This window comes from Chroicocephalus ridibundus, chromosome 2 (assembly GCF_963924245.1).
Source record: "Chroicocephalus ridibundus chromosome 2, bChrRid1.1, whole genome shotgun sequence".
NCBI lineage: Eukaryota > Metazoa > Chordata > Aves > Charadriiformes > Laridae > Chroicocephalus > Chroicocephalus ridibundus.
In genome coordinates this window covers 80484953-80509067 of record NC_086285.1, presented here as the reverse complement: position 1 = coordinate 80509067, position 24115 = coordinate 80484953, and the positions used below count along the sequence as shown (strand labels likewise).

The 24115-nt window shown below is 42.9% G+C and overlaps 1 protein-coding gene across 2 annotated transcripts in view; it reads left to right on the top strand.

The window, feature by feature from the left end:
* Nucleotides 1–24115, top strand: part of CDH20 (cadherin 20) — a 119290-nt gene that overhangs the window by 69757 nt on the left and 25418 nt on the right. For both annotated transcript variants that reach the window (XM_063326081.1, XM_063326082.1), the window contains exons 2-4: nucleotides 11839–12206; nucleotides 18832–19126; nucleotides 20807–20926. In XM_063326081.1, the coding sequence (XP_063182151.1) occupies nucleotides 11964–12206; nucleotides 18832–19126; nucleotides 20807–20926 (658 nt within the window). In that variant the 5' untranslated portion in view covers nucleotides 11839–11963. The remainder of the gene's footprint in view (nucleotides 1–11838; nucleotides 12207–18831; nucleotides 19127–20806; nucleotides 20927–24115) is intronic.

Sequence of the window (24115 nt, the reverse complement as noted above, 5' to 3'; positions counted from 1 at the left end):
CTATTTCTCATGCTTCTCCGAATTTTTAAAAGAGAAGATGTAGTAAGAGGCTGAAAATCTGGAAGAACTTGAAGGTGATATTTATACTGCTAGATTTTTTAAGGAGACAAAATGATTCTTCAGTCAAAAGGAAGAAATCAAACCTCATGCTTCAGTGCATAAACCAGTCACAAGGGTCAGAAAAGATGTCTCACTATTTTCAGCATTTCACAACAGTACAGTCTTACTTTTTATGATTAACTAAATTTAGATTATGGATCAAGCAGTATCACATTATTGACCTCAACACTGATCCTGGTAGTTATTCCCATTGTTCTTTATTTTCCACTTCTCCTTCCCCCCTCTGAAACTTCAAATACAAAATATTTAATTAACCAAATTTCTCCCACAAAGAGAAAGAAACAAAATTACATCAAGGCTGGATTTTTCAGCTTCACCTGGAAGCAAAGTTTCCTTGAGCAACCATCTTTCAGGCAAATTATTTAAGTTTGCAAGCACAATGTCTTTCAAGTCTCATACATTTTTCCAGCAACCCATAGCTCAATATCTCAGAAAAATACCACTTTTTCTGCTTTTCTTATACCTTCTCTAGTTAGGATTTTGCTTGTGTCAGGTTAGAAGCCCACTCCATTTCCACTTGGGAAGCACTATCTTTCCAGCTTCTTGGTATAATCCTCTTTGCTGCTATTAATCACAGCTATTCTGATGTCAAGTTTCTTTTGTCAGAATTTCCTTCGTTTCTGAACTGTCACCTCCAAAGCATACTGAGAGGGAGTTTAACTATTTGGAAGTACTAGTTATTGGCAATTTCCAAAGGCAAAAATCTCAGCATTAGAGCAGAGATCTGGTTTGGCAGGGCAATCCTCATTTCTCGAAAAAGTACAGTGCAGAACTTGCTAATAAAAATGCAGATCCACAAGTAAGAAAGAATAGATTTAGCAGGTACATAAGAAAAATCTTTTTGCTGAAACGCACACACGGATGGGCTGACAGCAAAGCTGCAATCTCATTTGAGAAGTTCTTCTGCAATGTATCTTAACTTGCTTTCCTTTAAGCCCTCCTCCATTTTCTGCATTTCCTTGCTCTCTTTTGATTGCGTATTTGCAATTCTGTGTCTGAATTCTTGAGAATTAAGAAAGGATCTTCAAACCATTTGAGGGATTACATGAAGTGACTAGTGATGGTGGGAGAAATAGGCCTTGATGTCCCATGCAGTTGCTGTCAGTAGGGTCTTCCTGTGTTTATTTGCTGAGATCAGGGTCATTCATTCTTCATACACTGGCCGATGTCTCCCCAACAGAAAAGAAGATAGGCTTAGATATTAAAGAGGCCCCAAGTGATCTGCTGGTGACCACCAGTGAAGAACAGTGAATGCAACCATCTTACTCTCAGTTCCATACTCAGTTTGCGCTGGTGTGCACCACTGGATTGCTAAGAAGGCTTTCAACAGTGGGGTGGTCCCTGGGATTTATATATGGATAAAATTTTCCTATAAGGCTATTAACAAACAACCAAAGAGAAGCAGAACTGCAAAGCCTGGTTTACTATGGTTATGTCTTTTCTCCATAACTTTTCCTTCATGCACACAATAATTCCAGCTCTTCCAGCTCCCTTAGCATACCAGCTAAAACATTTCAGTTGCTACTCTGGAACCACATGCAACTTGGCCAAAGAGATTGTATAACTGCCAATTCTTTCCTCATTTTGGACATTAATCTGGGTCTCTCTTCCCTACTGTACCTGCTAATTCCCAGGGAGCAGATAGAAATACAGTAATCCTTAGGATCTCTATCTGTCTTTCACAATATTAATGGAATAGCAGTGCAATTATTTCACTGCAGAAACTCATTTTCTTGGGAAATCAGAGTCAAAACAGCTGCAAAAGATCCTCCCCTGTGAAGGACAGCAACCAGATGTCTCACAGCAGATAATGGAAGGATGGGAATTTTGGCCAAGAATACCTCAGCTCTTACAAAAACTGGTATTACATCACCATTACATATTGAATACTAAGACAGATGGAGCACTAGGTTTTGGATTCTCCTCTGAAAGAGTCACCTGTAACAAATTGCCAAGCCAAGAGTTTGCCAGCAAGACGAAGCCTAAGAAATCTTTTATATTCTAGTAAATGCTAGTTCTTCTTAGCTATTAAGTAATCCAGGTAGAGGAACTGCTTCATCTGGAATACTCGCCTTCTGAAATGGGAGGGGGCTGGGGAAGCTGGGAATGTGTCCCGGCTGTGGATTGTGAAGACGGAAAATAGATAATGGAGTCCTCTTCGTGAGGGGTATTGTTAGTGCATGTCACATTTATAGAACACAATTAGGTAATGCCTCATGTACACTCCCTGACTGCAACAATGGAGTTTGAAGACCAAAATCTAGAGGCTGGCATGCAAAGCATCCGAGATTGTTTTTCAGGCTTTACAAACCTTATTCTTGCTGTATTAGAGCAGTTCTGGGACAAATGAGGTCAGCACATCTTTATTCCTTCTTACTCTATTTTTTCAGCTTGAAAGTGTCCTGTGAAGGCCAGGCACTCATATTCTGTATTTCTAGAAACACTTTGAATCTAGGTGATAAGAACAACATAGACTCTAACAGTTCAGATAGAGAAAGAGACTGTAAGACTTCTGTTTCTTTTGCTGGTTTGCTTTCATAGACAGCAGCTTGAAATTGGCTTGAAAATGTTCATCTTGCTGGTTAGTAGCACGTCTTTATGCTCAGACAAGGCAATCAGTGAGGTGAAGACAAGGTGGGGGTCCTAATTGACAAGCGGCTGAACATGAGCCAGCAGTGTGCCCCGGTGGCCAAGAAAGCCAATGGCATCCTGACTTGTATTAGAAATAGTGTGACCAGCAGAAGCAGGGAGGTGATTGTCCCCCTGTACTCAGCACTGGTGAGGCCACACCTTGAGTATTGTGTCCAGTTCTGGGCACCTCAATACGAGAGATATCAAGGTGCTGGAGTGAGTGCAGAGGAGGGCAACAAAGCTGGTGAAGGGCCTGGAGAATAAATCTTATGAGGAGCAATTGAAGGAGCTGGGACTGTTTAGTTTGAGGAAGAGGAGGCTGAGGGGAGACCTCATCACTCTCTACAACTACTTGAAAGACATTGTAGAGAGGTTGGTGCTGGTCTCTTCTCACAGGTAATTAGCGATAGAACAAGAGGGAATGGGTTCAAGCTGCAGCAGGGTAGGTTTAGGCTGGACATTAGGAAAAAATTCTTCACAGAAAGAGTGGTCAGACACTGGAATAGGCTGCCCAGGGAGGTGGTGGAGTCACCATCCCTGAATGTGTTTAAGACTCGTTTAGATGTGGTGTTAAGGGATATGGTGTAAGGGAGAACTTTGTAGAGTGGGGTTGATGGTTGGAGTCGATGATCCCAAGGGTCTTTTCCAACCTAAATGATTCTATGATTCTATACATGCCAGTGTTGTACAGTTGAATCAATGTCAAACTCAAGATATATGAATTAGAGGAGCTCTTAGAGCACCTACAGCTTTTTTGTAAGTTAAAGACAATCCTTTCTGTATGCTCTATACAGATACAATTTTAAGCCAAAAAAAAAGACAAAACAAAAAAACCACTATGGGCCAGTGGGTGCATACAATTATTATGAGAGATGACCAAATAACTGTTTTCTGGTTAGAAAAAGAAATTACCCATTTACCTCTTTAACAGCTGCTTTTGGAAGTAGGTTGTTTTGGGTCCATTTCTAATATGTCAAAACACTGTATGAAATGCCATGATAACCAGGAACACGGTCATAATGAAACTAGGAAGTTGTCTTCACCGGTAACAGCACATAGTCCCTTACCTATCATTTTTTCTTGATCTTCATGCATGGGAAGAAATATTACCTCTATCTGCTCCAGTTAGACAGCTGCTTCTCATATCTGTCTCCAGATAGGAGATAACACTTTTTCCATCTTCGGCATTTAGGGGGTATCAGAGAGCCTTATCATTTATCCAGCAGCTGTGGGATAAGAAAGAGTACAGTTTTCACTGATACATGGAAATATGTCATATTCTGGAGACAAGCATACCCAAAATGCAATGTTTAGTAGCTAAGGAACATGATTTGCTACCATAGCCACCATGCAGCACAGGCAGGGACACCTCAGGTTCAAAATGCATTCCAGGTGTGCAACAGGAATGGGTTTTATCCCATTGCAGGGGAACGGCAGATCAGGCAAGGCATCTTCTCAGGACCTGGAAGAGGCGACGGACATGGGCAGAAGGAAGCAAATGAAAAATAAAAGGAAGACATTAGTACATTTTTCTCGAAGAGGATTGTAACAGTTGTGAGTAAGTCCTGTCCGGGGCATAAGTACTCTGCTGCCTAGTGCAGGAGGCTGCATCCCTGAACTTCATCCTGGCCTCTCAGCTGGCCTTCACAGAAACCTTGGCACTGACAGGCACCAGCGCTTCACCCCACACCTGACCCATCCTTCTCCTTCTTCCTTTTTTATACCATAGGAAATTTCACCCTTCCCACCCAGCCCTCTCATTCTTGGCAGGAAACTCCAGATGTTGCCTATATTGCTCAGAAGCCTTGAGACAGGTCTCAGCAGAGGCTCCTGGTACATCTGCAAAGCAAGCGAGAAAGGTCACACTGTGAGGGAGAGGAGGGAGTTTGTATTTTTAATAAAAGATACATGCTTGAGAGGGTTTTGAGAGGGTTATCACAGTTAACATGAACATCAAGTCCCAGTTTAGGGTCACTTGTACAGGTTCTTTCTTCACGTGGTGGCAAAAGCAGTCAGAAGACTGTGAGAACTAAAAGGACTTTTTCCTTAATAACAGAAGTTTAATTAGTGTAATTTTCATATGTGTTATATATTTTTGCACATCCTTGATTGGATAGGGGCTGTTTTATCTGGCATTTATTTGGATTTTCCAGTGTATTTGCAATGCCTCACATAGTTCCTATTGAGGCTGACTTCATCAGAGTTAAGACCAGCACGGAGGTTTTTGAAACCCTCTTGTCCTTCTGTCCTGCTTTTTTACAGTAATATTTACAGTACCTCACACTGCGTAAAAGCTGGGGATCAGATCCTCACCTGATGTAAGTTATCAGCATCATTTTACTTGGAAATGTTTATTTTGTGATTGTGTTTCATTCTCTTTGATCTTTTTATGCATCTATAACGATAGGGCTGGGATTTATACGATGGGACTCCCTCTGTCGTTCTGTGGGATTTTTTGCTCTGCAGGCACTCTGTAGCTTTGAAGGACTTCAGATCTTGAGTAAAATGGGTTCACTGATGTGTCCCAGGAGAGATTGTTGACTGGTCTGTAGCTGTAATTTTATGACAATGGATTGTATTCTGAGTTAATGTTTATGCACCATATGGCATGTTGTCAAGTTTCATTGTATTTATGAAGATCTCAATAAAATGAAGTAAAAATAAAAATACATGTTCAGACACAGTCTATTTTCAAGAACAGTAACAAATGCTTCTAGATTTTTCCTTTTAATTTAAACTCTCCAAGTAAGCATGACAATAGGTAATAATAACAGTAGGACTGGCTTGGGCCAGAGATAAAACATATGAAGTTCTGGAAGTAGTATGAGAATATTTAGGACTATGATCAGACAGCCTGTTTAGAGGTACCTAACTTAGATACTGCAAGCATTAGGATTTCTAAAACGATCTAAGGATTGCATAAATTGCTTAAGAGATTTTAGATCCTGGCTTAGCGGGGCCTCTGTCCCTGGAGGCTGGTGTCAGGCACCCATTGCGGGTGGTCTGCCTCGTGCAGAGTACAGCCTACACTGCCTTACAGGACTGGTGTTCCTGTGGGGTTGTTGCAAAGGCATTTTATGACAAAGCTGTGAGGAACTAAGCTGTATCAGAAACCTAAGACGTAATCTGTGAAAACATAAAAGAATAATCTATTTAATGGGGGGTAAAAAAACGGCACAATACTCACCCCCACCTTGGGTTTAAAATGTCACAAGAAATTCAAGGAACAAAGTAAATAGCTCACTTGGAGAATTCTTTTCACTCAAATTTAATTCCTTCCTGCTATGTTCATTACTGAGTTGTTTAGTTTCTTTTGGCAAATTAGTGGGGGAGAACTCTTTAAATGTGTCAATTAACACAGAAATAATTTTCCATTAACATATTCCTAGTACAGTGTGTGTGCTGCTAAGAAACATTTACATATATAGATTAGGAATATCACATGTGCTTTTGTATTTATGTACAGAGAAAGTGGAGGAGGAAGTTTAAAAGTGATTGCCTCTTTCTTCCCCACTTTCTCAGTGTAATATGTCTCCTGCAAATTAATTGCCTCTGCTCAGGTGACGTGCCTGTATGGGATCCACTAAGGTCTGTAGTATTCTACACGAATGTTGGGTCCACATAGCAAAAATCCATTGGAAGGAGCAGGCATAAAAGATGTAAGCATGTAATTAATTTTATGAATGCAAATAGTCCACTGACTTTCTGGGAGACCACTTTGCTCAACATGACAAATACACTAAGTGTGTGTATAAACCTTTTCAAGTCTGAGCTTTTTGACTGTGAAATCCTTGGCGTTTATGTAAATATGTATGGGGCACAATACAATTCATTCCCAGTGGAACTCTCTGGATGCCTATATGGTCATCCAGACTATTAATATTTTTATCCTCTCTTTGGAAGTGCTGTTCTCTTCAGAATTAAAAAGATAAATGGGTCACTTGTGAGAAATGCTAGAAGTTGGTTCTAGCAGATATTTCTTTTTCCTTTTCATCTTTTCCCAGAATTAGCTATTCAATTAAGAATAGTTTAATTACAGTATAAATATGTGTTGGGGGGGGTCTTTAAAATTGGAGCATGAAGAGTAGCTCATGCTTGGCATACGACTACTTTATTTCATAATATGGGCTGGAAGAGAAATTTGTATTTGCAATGGTGGAAAGTGCATTACTCTGATTCTTTTGTGGAGAACAATTAGGTAGTTCCTTTGTACTATACATAGACCACCAGTTGCAGAGAGTTTAATCAGATCTTCATGGGTCTTTATGAAGCCAAAAGCCATATTTGTAACTGTTGAGTGACAAGAAAAAGGATTTTCAGCAATTTCTGCAGGGCAAGAACAGAGAAAGTAACATAAACGACTGAGCTGGTAATCGAATATTCATCACAAAAGCAGGGGCAAGAAGGGCATTCACTTTGGGTCAGGGATTTAAAATGCACAGATGCAACTAAGCCTATTACAATGGGCTACTCAACTGTGGGTAACAAACTGGGTTCTGCAGAGCGTATTTTATTTTTCAAGAACAATTTCAATGTTCTTGAAAAATAAAATACCCTCTGCAGAAATCCCAAAGGTTTTGGTCATGCAGTCTCCCTGGGCTCAATAATTTTTTTGTGTGAGCAAGGAAAACAAGATTTCCCTCCCTCTACTGCCTTCAAATGCTATGCACATCCCCATGAAACATGTTTCTATAATGTATTTCATATGACAAGCAGATGTCCGTAAGAAACAGTTTTGGAGGGCTCCAAGAAACAACTTGCATTAAGAGAACTTTCAGTTCTGCCTCACTCAGTCATGCCAACAAGTGCCTTCTTGTATGACTGGTCCACCGATCTCCCTGCAAGGAACCACCCAGCCTGAGGCAGAAGGACAGACTCTGTCGCAAAGCCTGTGTCATCCATCTGTGGCAAAAAACACTAAGGTCCACCTGAGGCTAGAGATCCCACCAAGCTAGCACAATCAAAGCACATGGCTACCATCCTAACCAACTGTTGTGTCTACAGTCTAAGTGACCCTATACTAATCTGTCACACTCAGCTGGTGAAGAAGCTCTCTGCATGAATCCTCTGAAAGACTCAGTCATCCACGACCTTAACTGTAGCTCAGCCATCACTTGTGCTACCACACAATTCAAACTCTAAAAGTACACAAGTGCTGAGAAATACCTTCCTTGACCAGTAGGCCTTGCAGATCCAGAGGCCAATAGTACACACCTGGGGTTGGTGAAGCTGCAGGAAGGGAGCCCCAGGGACCCCCCAGAACCACAGGACAGAAGTTAACAAAGGCAGTTTTCATTCTTTTAATAACAACTAAGGACCTGAGACAGAAAAAGAAAAAAAAAATCATTCTCCTTCAGCCCCAGAGACCACCCCTCAAAGGAACATTTTTTATTAAACACTGTTATTAATAGTAGTAATTTGCCTTTAGGCAAAAAGGAAAATGTAAGAAGTTTGAGCCTGCTTGCTCACAGTTTTTGAAAGGCATGAGACACCAGAAACCCTGCTATTAACATTAAAAAAAAAAAAATTGTGTGCCACCTCACCACTAGTGCTTTCTTCTCTTCCTACAAAAATATATGATCATGTCACCATAGACTGGCATTAAATGGAGAAAATACTGGTACTTGGGGAAGGAATATCCTCTTACAAGACTTTACATTACTTAATGGCAAGTTTCCTGGTAGTTGCTATACCCCAAAACAAGATTGCATTGGGAATAGAAAATGCTCTTAGGGATGCTGCTCCTGGGGGCGACTGAGATGCACACTATTTTCAAGAAAGGCTCCTCATGGAACTGAACTGCAATGATGAGTGACATTCAAATGAAAAAGCTGTTATCACACAGAGCCTGAAGCATGTATGTCCCTATTCTTGACCTTTATTTCACTGCTTCTACTTACTTTGCTTTCTGCTGATATATCTCACGTGCAGAAAAAAACATTCTGATGGTCAGATTTCTTTTGGTGTTGACTCATTACAGGTATACTGGTAATTCTGCAAGTTTATTTACCTATGTCTTGATACTACCTTGCCTAAGTGCTGTTGATCCTTGTTGTCTGAACTTAATTGCAGGAGGCATCTGGCACCATTAGTTTTGAATTTGTGGTTTGGGAGTTAACCTACAAACACAATTCTCATTGCCACAGGAATTGGTCCATCATGTTGTATCACCTCTTTTGTCACATGGACAAAAATATAACTTAGTTGTACAGTAGATGGCATTTCTTAAATTAAAAACTGCAGGTGGGACCCTAGCAGCTGCCTGCTTCTGCTTTCCCTTCCTGTTGCATGGCAAAAGCAGTGCTGAGTTCCCTGAAGTCATGTTGAGGGGTGGTGGGAGAGCCTTCCCCACATTTACTTGCCAGCAAAACAGGGGTTGTCAATAATGCCCCTCCGACTTTGCTGAGAAAAACTTGCTGTTGACAACATAGAATCACAGAATCATAGAATCATAGCATCATAGAATAGTTTGGGCTGGAAGAGACCTTTAAAGGTCATCTAGTCCAACCCCCCTACAATGAGCAAGGACATCTTCAACTAGATCGGGTTGCTCAGAGCCCTATCCAACCTGACCTTGAACGTTTCCAAGGATGGGGCATCTACCACCGCTCTGGGCAACCTGTTCCAGTGTTTCACCACCCTCATTGTAAAAAATATCTTCCTTTTATCTAGTCTAAATCTACCTTTTTTTAGTTTAAAACCATTACCCTTTGTCCTGTTGCAACAGGCCCTACTAAAAAGTCTGTCCCCATCTTTCTTATAAGCCCCCTTTAAGTACTGAAAGGCTGCATCCAATAAGCCTTCTCTTCTCCAGGCTGAATAACCCCAACTCTCTCAGCCTGTCCTCATAGGAGAGGTGTTCTATTCCTCTGGTCATTTTTGTGGCCCTCCTCTGGACCGGCTCCAACAGGTCCATGTCTTTCCTGTGCTGAGGCCTCCAGAGCTGGACGCAGTACTCCAGGTGGGGTCTCACCAGAGCGGAATAGAGGGGCAGAATCACCTTGGTTGACCTGCTGGCCACGCTTCTTTTGATGGAGCCTAGGATACGGTTGGCCTTCTGGGCTGTGAGCACACGTTGACAGCTCATGTCCAGAGCAAGGTGGATGTACCTTGTGTGAAGAGCACTTCAGTCTCCTTTCCCCAGTATAAATCTATGTTGGCTAAGGGGAGCTAAGGACTTATGGGACAGAGAGAGGCAAGCACTGCACAGACAGCTCTTGGATTTCTTTGACTGCATGTATCCGGCAAGCTGAGCCTCGTCCCTGCCTCTTGCAAACAGTTGCCAGCTTCTTCATGAAGTGACAGACACACAGAGATTACTGTGGTCCTTCCAGGCTTATACTGCTTAGATAAATCCCCATTCTTTGGCTTTGCAGACAAGCCCTAGCACATTATGCAGCCAATGTCTAAACAACCAGCAGTTCTGTATGTTGCTCTGCTTAAAAGAGGTTTTTCATGTTCTGTGCTTACAATTTGTCCTTTCTTTGTTTAATCTATTGAGCTTTAGGTTGTAAACTTTTCAAGGTAAAGGACCTGTTAGTTGTTTGCTATACTTTGCATCTGTATAGACTAACAGCACTGTTTAGCCATATTTCTTCTGGGCTTTGTACTTAGAAACATTATTTTGTGTAAAGATTAGTCTAAGATAGATAGTTATTTTATCTTTACTTTGCCTGTGGACATTTATTCTAGACTCAAGGTGCTTTTTTTGGATTTCAGCCAACTTTTGGATTAAATTCTGAATTTCTCTTTCAGTAGATTTCTCAATGTACCCAGTCTTCCAGTTGTACCAGCTTAGACGCTAGGGAATTTTCAAATGTTCCTCTTCTTTGTTGAAAACACTGTATTGTCTCACTCTTCACTTCAAAATGTTATCATGAAAATCTTTAAAATATTTTTTATTACTTTGAAGTCTTTCAAGAATTTCAATTAGAAATAATTGACAGACATCTCCTGCTACATTTTATTTCCACAGGATAAAACAATTAATTAAGACTTAAGTATAGAACAGCAGTAAAATTAAGTGTGAACTACTTGCGTAAGCCTCGGCCCCATACGCCTTTCCTCATGAGTCTGTTTGTCCTGAAAAGGGAAAGAAGAGTTCTCAAAAAGAACAGCAAAAATACTGGGCCCACAGAGGATGTATGGAGTGTTTTGACAGAGTAACTTGAGTGCAGCACCACATCATTAAACTCAGAAAAATTGTGAAGGAAATGTTTGCTACAATCCATAGCCTGCAGTGAGGTGACCCACTAAACTGACTTCATGACAACAAAAGATCCTAGACTGATGAGAAAGTGTCCTCTGATAGAGGTCAGCATTCCTCTGCCTAAACGGGTCTTTCAGGCCTGTGGAGGAAAAAAATGTGTTAGCTTGACTCGCTTGGACATATCACACAATAGCATGTGACCGTCAGCACTGTGAAACCTTTTGTGGGCTATAAAATGATTAACTGACCGTTCAAATTCTAGAAATGTTGCATTTGTAGCAGCAATCAGCTCCTCAGAGAGGAGGCAGTAGAGTGTGAAACTCAAATTCAAGAAACGGGGAGGCTGAAGGAATAATTAAAATTAGAAATAACTTGGAGCTGCTAGAAATTACATCCAAGGTTTGCAATATAGCAGTAATATCTGTATTTATGTAGACATGTGTGCGTGCACGTGTGTGTAATGATAACGACATAGTTTCCAAACAGAAAGAGAAAGACAGTTGCCAAAAAGTGTTCACCAGCTATTATAATTTTCCAGAGTGAACTGTTTTTAAATATTCTCTAAGGACTTCTGGTCATAAATATTTCTAAAGAGTATGCACTTAACTCATGCCAATCAATACCATGAAGCAACACTACGGCTAAGCAAGCAAAGTAGAGAACTCTTACTTATTGACTAAATCCTGACGATTCTTGTTTCTAAGGCTCCAGTTCTGCAGCTTATAAGCTAATAGTATTCCTAGTTTCAGAAGGTGTGCATCCTGATATTATATTTTTATATAGAAGATTAAATATTTTATAGCATATTTGCCTATTGAGGAAACTCTTTTACCTTGGGGAAAAAACCATCCTCCTATGAACTTCCTTTAACTTTACAGGAGACTGCCACTCTCAGAACCAGGATCTCTCTTGGACATTTCAAAGGACTGCACGCAGGACCTACTTTCTTCACAAGGGACCTAAGATACTGTGTTTTGACTTTTAAGTCAGCCCTAGTATACGGATGTGGACTTCAGGTAGAATGAGCAATGCAAAGAACTTGCTTGGACTTGGCATCTCCTTGTATTTTTGGGGACTGATGGACCTTACTACAACTGTGCTGTCAGGAAGTGCCAGGCCCCTCACTGAAGGGCAAGAAGACAACCTGTCGGACAAGCTGCATCAGCGTATGAAGCGGAGCTGGGTGTGGAACCAGTTCTTTGTTCTGGAGGAGTACACAGGAACTGACCCTCTATATGTTGGGAAGGTAAGACCCGCACCCAGAGGATATCTGGCAGAGTGCGTACATTTGTGTATCTGCAGTCCATGGTGAAACACAGGAAGTTTCCCTAATTGCCTTTACCTTCTTTCTGGCAGTGAATTTATCCACATTAATTTCACTTCTGCTCCCTAGAGCTTTTGACCAGTATCACCTTCGTTTGGGAAGAATTCCTGTTTCAAGGGCCCGTCAATGTGTTTGCCTATTTCAAAGAGATCTGCTGCACCAATCATCATCTGTAACTGAGGTAGTGTTAGAAAATCTGCAGTCATCTTTCCAGGGACTCCTACAATGTCAAGGCAAAGCAAGGTTGTATTGACATATGAGGATTAGGAAAGAAAGGAAGAGTTTGTGATCATGCTTCTGTCTGTGATCAAGTCAGCTGGAAGCTGAAATTCACAATAAGATTAAACAGCCAATTTCTCTTGAAAACTGACATTTCAATGTCAATGTTTTCTGCAAACCTCTAGGGTCAGAGTAGCTTCTTGCTTACCACAGTTTGACCACAGGTTAATTCTGTGGACTACAGAGAAGTTGCTCCAGATCTAGAAGGCTAGAGGAACAGATCATTAAATCCAACCATGAATAGTCCTATTTTTGGATCCCTTATAACCCAATAACCTACACATGAGTACAGTTAAGTGTAAAATGAATCCCTAAGCACTTTTCAGTAGCTCCTTGAGGAATAAGCTGATGGAAATCAGACCAGTAATGTCTGCCATCACAATCTGCCTCACTATAACCATCTTCCTTTTTCTGTTTTTAAAGGCTCTGAATTGTTTAAAGTATTGACCCTGTTATTCAAAGGGTTATGGTCAGCACCAAGTTTGCTTCTCATCTACACCAACATGATAAATCTGGAAAAAGTGGGTAGGGGGAGAGTTAGTGTGCTTCAGTGTTTGAACAATACAATTAAGATTTTACAATTTTACATGCTTAGAATATCAGATACCACTATGATAAGTGCAGACTACATATAGGTAGATATGAAAAATTAAGAACTAAGAAAGCATGTCAGAAAGCAATTCTTTCAGATTTCATTGCTTATTTTTACACAATCAAGGCTCCTTCTTTCCTTCCACTCTATCCATCTGCAGAAAGAAAAAAAAAGACTGACATGTCCAGATGCCCATTTTGGACTTGTATTTATCATGCTACAACCCCGTAGACCTAAACTGTGCTCACAGTCACACCAGTATAAATCAAAATGAATCCACAGGCTTCAAAAGACTTCCTCCTGATTTATCCCTGTGTGACTGACAGCAAGATGTGCTCTCCTTCCTCCCACAGCAATGGCATTTCTAGTGATTGCTGCCAAATGAGACCTCATTAGTCTTCATTCATCTTTGCACCTAGCTTTTCAGCTCTTGATATCTTTATTGAACAAAGAAATTAATATTTGGTTTCATGCAATTCCCAGCTTTGGAACAAGGGCCAGACTTACTATTTCACACACTCAGTTTCATCTGAAACGACTCCAGACTTGCACTGTGAGCTGAATTTCAGCTAAAACAAGTGCTGGAAGAAACTGAATCATCTTTGGTTTAGACTTGATTATGTCATTTAGGAGCGCAAAATCTTGGCGTGGTCAGCAGTGCTCTTAAGCTTGCTGCCACTCAGCTCCACTGAAGGAGGGGGAAGCGGGGACGACTATGGTCTGTGTCCACCACACAAAGGCCCAGGCTGCCATGAATGAGCTCTCCCCAGGACTGCCTGTTGGCACAGGGGTGCGCAAGGGCTAATTAGCTCCCACGGTTAACAGGGCCAATTAGCCCCACGCACTGCTGAGTTGACGTGGTTGGATCTCTCCGAAGGCCTCCTAGCTCTGCACTGCTCCATGTAGACCAGACGCCAGGGAACTCTACTGCCAAAACTGATCTCTGGAGGTCAAACATTTCATCTTCTCCCATCCCTGAACGGGGTGCAGAGCAGCCAGCCAAGCAGTGGGGTGAAAGTAGTGGGGGCTGCCATAAGGGAAAGGCTTTTCCTCATCTCCTACAGCCAAAGGCACGGGTTCTCAGAAGAAGCTGCAGCCCACCACGATTCCTCACAACTCCTGCGTTCATGCTGCCTGTGTCTTTAGGGATCCTTAGGAAATGGGTCAGCAGGGTATAGACTGTGGGCTGAATTAATTGTTCTGGCAGGCCAGAAATTTTTCAGCCTGAGTGACCCCAGGCTGGCTCAGAAATAGCTCTGGAAGGGCTTGCGCAGAGCCGGGTGGAGGTGCAGAAGAGCTCCCAGCCTGCTGCTCACTGCTCGCACCAGCCCTCCAAACAGCCCTGGGTCCCACGCCTGGCCAGACAGAGCTTCTTCTAACTGATACCACCCACGACACCCTGAAACATCCTGCTAGCCAGGCCTTGCTTTTATCCACTGGCTCTCTCCAAGCCCACATCAGAAGGAGAAAAAGCGCACAGCATAGATCCAGTTGTATTTACTTTAGAGGCTTCCCATAAGAGAGAGGCTTTTCTGATGCTCTCGTACAGCTATTCCTGGCTAGCTATGTAGGACTGCAGCAACCCAAAAAGCACCTTGACTTGAACCATGGGTCCAGGCTTGCCCAATATGATTTTCAAGGCTGCTGTGAAAAATGTACTTTCCTACATAACTGTAACGTAAGGAGCAAAATATCTTCTGGACAGGGAAATGAAAAGAAAGTTCCTGAGGTGAAGTCAGTACAAGTTTTGCTTTTCTCCAGTGTTCATTTAAGAGTTTAAATTTAATTTAAGGTATTTTAGCTTCAGAGGGTTCCTGGTCCTCTCACAGATAAATACAAGGCTTTAACTTTCCTAGAGGTAGCCATTATCGGCTAATAGGATGAACTAGGGAAACCAAAGGCCCCACATTTGCTGCAGCAGGTATTTTCCAAGTTCATCCATCAGCCTAAACTGCATCAGTAATTGAACTGGGGACAGACTTCAACCACTTTGCCATGTCGGAGACTCCCTAACCCCGTTCCAAAGGAAAGAGGCATTTGAACCACAGCAGCTGGATGAGTGAATAAAATGCATCCTTTCTACAGACTATCACTGCAGATCAACCAAACTCACTCACACATCCTCACAAAAATCCCCTGCAGGTGTTACCTCCCTGGAGGCAGAGAAAGGAGAGCACGTCGAGGACAGAGTCACAGCCCAGTTAGCAGAGCTGTGCGACTCCTTCCCTGAGACACCCCCGGCAGTACCACCCTCTTCCTCACACCCTTTGCCTGGAAACGTGTCATTCAGATGCAGACATAACCTCCTTAACCTTTTTTGCTATCCTCATCATAAGAAGCAACCCAGGTTGACACTGGTAACAATTTCTAAGGAGTTATCAGCTTCATTCCTCCCATAGTCCACTCTTTTAATATGCCGGAGAAAGTACAAATGAATTCCTTTTACTTCTGTGTCAGCCACACGGCAGCACAATTTATCGCACTACCCGTAAAACAGAGCCAACTAAAAACTGGATCACCTTTCCAACAGAGTGACTTCTACATACAACCCGAGCTGCAGCATGCTGATATTGGGTTTGTCATTGCAATGGTGTGTGTGCTTCAGTACCTTCAGACACCAAATGCTTTCAGATTTATTGCAGTCTGGAAGTATTAAGTCTTTTATGCTCTTTTTTGCTTTGTCTAGAAAGAGCAGGTTATACGAGAAGCAGCAAAAGTGCTGCTGGCATGTCTTCCTGCCTAGCCTTGGTTGAGACCCAATGCTTTTAACAAATCACAATTAGACAGAGATCTTCTTGTACTCCCAAATTCTTATTAGCGTGCCACATTCATTCCTTGCTTGCTCCCTACACAACTGCATTCATTCCAAATAGGACGTCAGACAGAAGGTGTAATTTAACCCATGAGTTTGATTTAGTATCTTCTTCTAAGTCTCTTGAACTTTCCAGAACACCTTCTGCTATTTTAAAAGATGCTTTCTTCTTTCTGTTTTTGTTTTGGTTTTTTTAATTATTTTTTTATTTTATTTTGATTTTTTTCTTTTTTTAATTGTAATTTTCTTTTTCTTTTCTCTTTTTCTCTTTTTCATTCAATTTTCTATGCCTTTGCCACTTCCTTTTATATTTTCCTTTGCCATTTCTTTGACTGTGAATTTGACTTCGACTTCTTTCTTTCCTTTTCTTTCCTTTTTCCTATTTAATGAGGACTTGTTGATGTTCCAAAACACATTCTCTTCCATCAGGCCCAGCTCTAAGTCACAAATCAGGTCTAACATCTGTATCTGTCTCAGCAGCTGCATTCTTGCACTGATGCACTAAAACAAATGCCCAAGATGTAGCTTAGTGGTTCTGAACCAATTCAAAAAGCTATTAATAGTGTCCTCCTTCTGGAAGCATCCTGTTTACTAGCTCCTACAGTGATAATCTCTGAGTTATGGGTGTTTAGGGTAAATAATGACAACCACTGTCTTTTTTTAAATTAATCACAAGATGGTGTTTCCTGATGATATGCCAGTTTGCAGTCCTGGCTCTTGCATGGGAATTAATGCACATGGCAGTCATCTAAATTTAACTGTTTGCCACTGCCAAATTTGTATGTGCTGGTTCTTCCTCCATTTAGCTGATACATCACCTGAGAGCTGCCAGCATTCCTCCAAAGGACCGATGTCTCTCAGATGCAGTTGCCACTGCAGAGACCGCTGGCAAAGCAATGAAATGAAATACTAGTGACCTGACACGAAAGTTATCACAATCTGCACCTCTAGCTCTTGCAGCTACTTTACAGTGGCTTTAACATTCATTGTCCCAGCAGTCATTAAGCTCCATGGGCCACCTACATACGGACCTGTCTGCAGGTTGGGACTTGCCATGGAACACAATGAATGTGAGATCCCACCTCAGCTGAACTCAGTCTTACCCTAAAATCAGAAGTAGGCCCAGGTTTTGTGTAAGTCATGTGCTACGCTCTGAGGGGCTAGTAAGGAAAACAACCTCCAGAGAACAAGCATCTTCCAACCAGACCCTTCACTGGGGAAAATGGTCTTTCAGCTGGCAAGTCGATGGGACTACGTGCCCTAAAACAGCTGAAGAGCTGGTCCACTGGCATTAGAAATGTTTAAGTCAGGTAAGACAATTTGTCCACATCCCTATAAAAGTTTTTCCTGTATGATAAATTTTTGTGCAGTTTTCTGTGTGTTTTTAAATAGCTCAGTGATGAGATTTCTTCTTTTGATATTGAGGGAACAGCCTGTAATCAAATGCATCAGGTTTGACTTCTGCTGTTCTACACGTATTATCCATTTCTATTTGGATTCTTTTTTCAAATCCTACCAATCCTGTGTTCATCTATTCAGTTTATTATTCCAGGATTTTTCTCTCCAGTGCAAATATTTACCTATGATTGGCCCCATCCTCCACAATTATTCCCATATGTCCTTTGAGCTCACCAAAGCATTAAACACACACTTAATTCTGACCATATTTCTTGAGATAATTAGCTCATATATGCATTTTAAAATCTGCTTAACTGAATCCAGCCCACTTTGACCACTTTTTTCTTTATTATTCTTTATTCATCTCTCAAAAATGATAATCACACTGGCAAATGGTATTTACACCTGAGCCATTCTCGAAAATCACATTTTGATTATTGCATCTCAATTCTATTGCTTTCCTGTCTTTTGGGACTGAAACAATACCATCTCTGGGCATTGGTCTTCATGGTTTATTCCTCAAAACCATGGAAGTATGAGCATAGTGTTAAGGATCTTCATAGTGTGAGTGAAATTAAGTGATTTTTTTGTCTTTTGGTAGTCATTACAGCATTTCATGGGAACCAGGTGTTTAGCAGAATGGTAGTCTCCAGGATGATTTGTTTCTCTGTTTTAGATCATAATTAGCACTGCATTTACTTTTCTTCTGTTCTGTTGCATTCACAGCTATCTGTGGCTGCTCAGAACTAATAGTAGTCATGCAATAAATCCGTTCGCTAATTCCCTAGAAAATCAGGGATGCCTCTCATCTCTATAGCCTGCTGCAGAAACAATCAAATGTTCCTCACTCCTTGCCTTACATACTGTTTGACAACAATTCTTTCCTGAAGATGTAAGGGTACAGCCTAATTTTTACTGCTAAAATTTTCATGGAAAGAAAAAATTAAACATTTCTGAATCATGACAGCTGCTGAGTAGCTCTCCCATCCTGCTTTCCCCTTGATCCCGAACAGATTTACCTCATCTGCCCCAACATTATGCTACCCCTGGAATATCTGACTCCTCTTAAGCCAGGTGAGCGAGCACAGCCTGCGGCTTTGCTGACCTCCCCTTATCCCAAGCCTGGCAGTGAGTCCTTCTCAATGGCCATTGCAACAAGGCAAAATATAATCTTGTGTTGAGTGAGACTTCAAAAAGGCACAGAGCCTGTTCCTGTTTGGGTGCCTCTGCCTTTTCTTCTGGCACAGCTGTGGGTGCAGGAATGGGAAGACAGGAGAGGGTTTTTAATTGCAACTCTGTGATACAGACTTTACTGAGTATTTGCCTCTTTCAGCAAAACAAGTTCATTAAAACCAGCTTGTGAGTCCCAACAGTGAGACCAAAGTGCTCAGGATGCCCACGTGCTTTGTGTCTCAGCAGCTGCTTGCCCAACTCGTGGTCTAATTGAATCCTGTTCCTTTCCGCAGCTCCACTCCGACATGGACAGGGGAGATGGTTCGATTAAATACATCCTCTCAGGAGAGGGAGCTGGCATTGTGTTTACAATTGATGATACCACGGGGGACATCCATGCCATTCAGCGACTGGACCGGGAAGAAAGGTCGCAGTACACCCTGAGGGCACAGGCTCTGGACAGACGAACGGGCCGGCCGATGGAACCGGAGTCGGAGTTCATCATCAAAATCCAAGACATTAATGACAATGAACCCAAGTTCCTGGATGGGCCTTACGTAGCCTCTGTTCCAGAAATGTCACCTGTGGGTAAGGCAGATTTTGTGGAGTCTCTTCCCCGTCTAAGCAAATTGGAGATGGTCACTAAAACATAAATTCCTTGACTCCTTGAACTCAGCCTTTGCCCCTGACGCAGGAGCTGCAGGGCAGGAGAGCTTCCCCTGGGGTGCCCCACTGCTGCAGAACAGGGATAGCAGGCTTTACGCCACCATCAGCTGGGTCCCTCTGAACAAGCCAAGGGAAGCAGGAGGGCTGAAAAGGGCGTAATTCAAACGTACCATCTTCAGACAACTTGCAGTAACTTAGTGCCCCTTCTCCCCTCCATCAGACAGTAGCATTAGACATCCATTACCATCCATAAAATAACACAATTTTAGGAACCTATTCTAGTTTGTGCTGAGAGATGAAATACTGTCCAGGAGCTCTTGAAATCATGGAGACATGACAACAATTATTAGCAGCTTTGCTCCTTCTAAATCTGTTTTAAGTCTGCACTAAACACAGTTCAGTGGATCCCAAAGTTCTGGTACCATTTGCTCTCCACTTTTAGAGAGTGGGATCATGTCAAACACAGTCCTGTTATTGCAGTGCAGCCAGAAGACGAACAGCAGCCTTCCTACCTACACAAGTCAGGAGAAACCACTTCCATAAAACAAAGCCAATAGTCACATAAAATACTGTTTTCCTGGACTTTTGTCTTTCTTTTGGAGGTGCTTATTGCTTTTTGGGTCTGTGACGTCATTACAGAGACAATACCCTATAAATCACATGTCCCAGAGTTACAGACCTGATTCAACTTCTCATTCTTCAATATTATGTTGACATAAAGCTAGAGACAAGCATCAAATACAAAAGTTCCATTCAGAAATAATGTTTCTTAATGGTAATGGCTAGCTTGAATTTAGATTTATTTTCCAGTGCGTATCTAGTAACACTAGATTTGTTTCTAACACAAAACATTATGTAGAAGGCTAGATACATTTATAAGGTCATTGTCTGACATTTTAAGGAGTCAAAACTCATATATTTCAAGCCGTTATGCCTTGCCTTCTCCTTGTTCTTGATAAACTACATCACCTGCAAGCCATTATTAGCTTCAGAGGAAGCAGACCTTGAAAACCAATTGAAGAAATATATATGCATCTGTGCAGGTTCCAAAAGGCACTTCAGCAGGGTATAATCTCCAGGCCATGCAATGTAAACTGCAATCCCGCAGAGAGATTATCCCAGAGATACAACCCCTCATGCTCAGTGTTTGGGTACAATTTCCATCCCTCAGTCAACATGCAGTATCCATGGGCCCGCTGCAGCAATCCGTGATTTATGTCAGGATAGCTACAGATCTTATTTGAGCTGCCTTTAAATAACATTTAAAATCAGGAAAAGGGGAAAAGAAGCAAGCAGTATATAACTACCAGCTCCCTGCAAACCGTAACAAAGTACTGATAGATCAGCAATTCTGTAACTGTGGTCCATAGAGTACTTGCTCTTTTATATCTTCTTACAGACGCATGATGAATTTATGGCTATTAATTCTTTTAGCGCTAATGAGATACAAGTATGAGCAATAAGTACAAGCACTATGAGCATCAAATGGAGAAGTTCGGTGTGGGAAAGCTCTTGTTAGGCATTTCTATTTATTTTGAACCATGTACTTTTCATGCCAGCTCTTTATCTCACAAGGTCTTACCTGATGGGTTTTTTTGTCAGGCACCTCTGTTATCCAGGTGACAGCGACAGATGCTGATGACCCAACCTATGGGAACAGCGCAAGAGTAGTGTACAGTATTCTCCAAGGACAACCATATTTCTCTGTGGACTCTCGGACAGGTATGTTATTTCAGCAGGGAAAGAGGCAGTGTGAAAACGGAAAGAAAAAAGTTTCAAGCAGAAAGAACAGGCAGTGCATCATGACTGTGGCCAGAGAAACATACTTCTGTGGCTTGGAGCCAAGACAGAGCAGCACTGTGCGAGGGTTAAAGCAAGGCTGTGGTAATGAGCTCCAGAAGCAGGACAGGCTCGCTGCAGTGCTGTACTTGTCTGAATGACCCTATTCTGCAGCTCAGGAGCTGGGTGGGTTTGGTGCTCTAAATATTCTTGCTGGCTTCTATCACTTGCAACGATGTCTTCAGCAGATCTAATTGGTAAGAAGGCTTAGTGGAAAACAAGCAATCTGTGAACCTACCAGGACTGGAAAGTGCAGGGTAAAGGATGCAGTTATCTGAAGTAGTTTTACCTAAGGGTGTTCTTGTTAATAACCTTAAATTTATCTATAGGACACCCTTTCTGTTTTGCTTGCTTTCTCTCTCTCTTTTTTTCTGTGTATTTCCAAGATTTATATCCAAAAGAGGAATCTGACAGGTTTTGACAGTTTCTAAAGGGCATCTGTAGTGCTAAGGTCAGAAACTCATGAGACGATAGACATTGCTCAGCCCTAGGCGACAGAACAGAAAAGACACTGCATAATCTACTTCTGAAAGTTAGCAGTTTATGGAGTAGGTGCTCTAGCCAAAGACAAACTTGTATGTGGTATGTTATTTCCGCAGCTCTTTACAACATAAATAAAATAGTAATTTTGTAGTCAGATTGTCAACCACAGACAAATAAGGGCATAATCATAGATTTGCTAAGTACTGAATGATTTCTAAGAAAGCAAAGCAGCAATATTCAGAGTCAGATCCAGTACAGATTTAACCACTAGAGAGCAACTTAGAAGCTAGGCCCTTAAGTTCAAAATCACATACTTTAACCCAGAAAAGGCCTTTTCCTCCACTTAACTAATTTCCCAGTCACTTAGACCTGCATCTCTGGACATGTCCAGAGCAGTCTCAGCCTTCACAAGTAGGGAACAGGGCACGCGTTTAAGCTAAGCGCAGTCATGACCCAGAAGTGTTTCCCCATCCCAGGCACAGGACTCTAACCGGCTCCCGCCGTGCAAACCCACCTGCAGGATTCGGTAACCCACAAAATGCAATTCCAGCTTTCACCTTCTTCCAAAACAGACCTAGAGCATAAACGATCACCAGCTCCTTTATATTGATGGGTAGTGATCAAAGCACCCAATAGCGGGCAACACATTTCAATACTCTCCTCTGCTAGAAGCATTTGGGGTCCTTATCGTTCACCTCCTGACACAAATTCTTGGTGCCAGAAGCACCACGAGTTCCTGTTCCTGTCCCTGTTCTGTCATCAGCCTCACAGGTGTTGACCAAACTTATATGTGAAGGCACAGCTTCAAAGGAAAGCTGAGACCCTCCTCCTCCCTTTTTCCAGAATACTTTTACGGCCTGACCATGATCATATTTCCCTAGAAGGGAAAAAATGCGGATTTAAATCCCCTCAGGCAGAGTAGGCACAGGCCCCTGAGTCTCCTGCTTCCCAAGAAACCATCTGGCTGTTATAGAAGAGACAAGACATCACCTCTCCTCTTTACTACTTTTTTTTAAGAGATCTAACCTGACTCCATTTGGTGAAGGAAATTGTACCAGCACCTTTCTTTTGGAAGATCTGAGGACCTGAGCTTTTATCTGAGCCTTTCCCATAGCCGTAAGGAACGTTTTAAGGTTCATCACCATCCTCAGCATTTCCTTGCTGACCAGTTGTGTACAGCAGCATCGGAGCTCCCCGCTTAGCATGGCTGCTCCTCTGGGTCCCATTTGGAGGAGCATAAACCCCAACCTGTCTCTGAGTCCTGGCGTCCTGGACTGGCCCTTCTCTAGGGACCAGAGGCCCCAAACACAGGCCTGGCAGAGCCTGGCTTTTAGGCACTGATATCTTTTTTTAGATCTAGCCTGTTACATATTAAGGACAAGTCAAGAGTGGAAATTCCCTGAAAAGTATTTGTATGTGGAGAAAATACTTCCCAAAATGCTAAGCATTTTTATATCTTATTTATATCTATGGAAGCTGAGGAGCTACAGCCCTTCATGGGAGTCACTCAACTTTGCAGGATGAGGCTCTTAAGAGCTCCACGTAGCAAGATTAAAATAGCTCACTGTGAATTGCTCAGTACTGGTCACTATTTCTTCCCTTCTACGCACAGTGATAATTGCCAATGCAATATCTTTTTACTGCTTTTTTATTAAACCCATACATTGTCTTTCTGCTAAAAATAAAGACCAAATGCAGATCACTCAAGTTCATAGCGTCCTGATGTGCAAGTACTGCATGTTGAGCCGTGCGACTGGGGTGGTGCCTGGGGCTGACACGTATGTGCCCCCACACAGGAGGGCACCCCCACTGTGTCACAGCCCATGTCTAGCAAGTGCCCTAGAAAGTGTCTCCTGGCAGTACATCCCTTGGGCTCCATCACCAACCGCTGCTTCTCTCCGGCTCGGGGACCACTGTGTGGCCGAGCAGCCCGTTGAGCAGCGATGGTGGGCAGAGGAGCAAGCCGCTGGCCCGCCGTGGGCAAGGAGGTGCTGGCGGCCTGAGGAATGGGTCGCGCTGGGAGGACCGGAGGTTTGTCAGCTCTAACGCGGGGGCCTCTGCCCCTCCGTCCGGGCAGACAGTCACACGGGGGAGGGCAGGATCGAGCGGGGGCAGCCGGGCGAAGAAGGAAGGAGCGCCCAAGAGGAAAAAAAGAAGAGGAGCGCCCCAACCCTCATGCGGACACCCGACGGCGCCGGGCGGGGCGAGGCGAGGCAGGGCCGGGGGCGGGGGATGCGGGCAGGGGGAGCCGCCGGCCCCGGCCGGGAGCCGCAGCGGCCGCCCGGCTCCTCGCAGCATCCATCGGAGAAGTGCTGCTGCCACCTCATGTCCTCTCGCAGTAGTGTTACCCCGAAGGAAAGGGACGGCTCCGCGGGGGGGGGGCGGGCGGGGTGACCGCCTCCCACCCCCCCCACACCGGTGCGGGAGCAGCCTGCCCGAACCGGCGGTACGGCCCCGAATCCTGCTCCCCTAGCCCCCAGCGCGGGGCCCGAGCCACCCGGGCAAAGCCCGTGGGCTTATGTCAGCTTGCCTGCAGGACTGCGTGCGTAGGGGTGCTGGAAAACTCGTCTTGATGTAGCTTTTAACTAA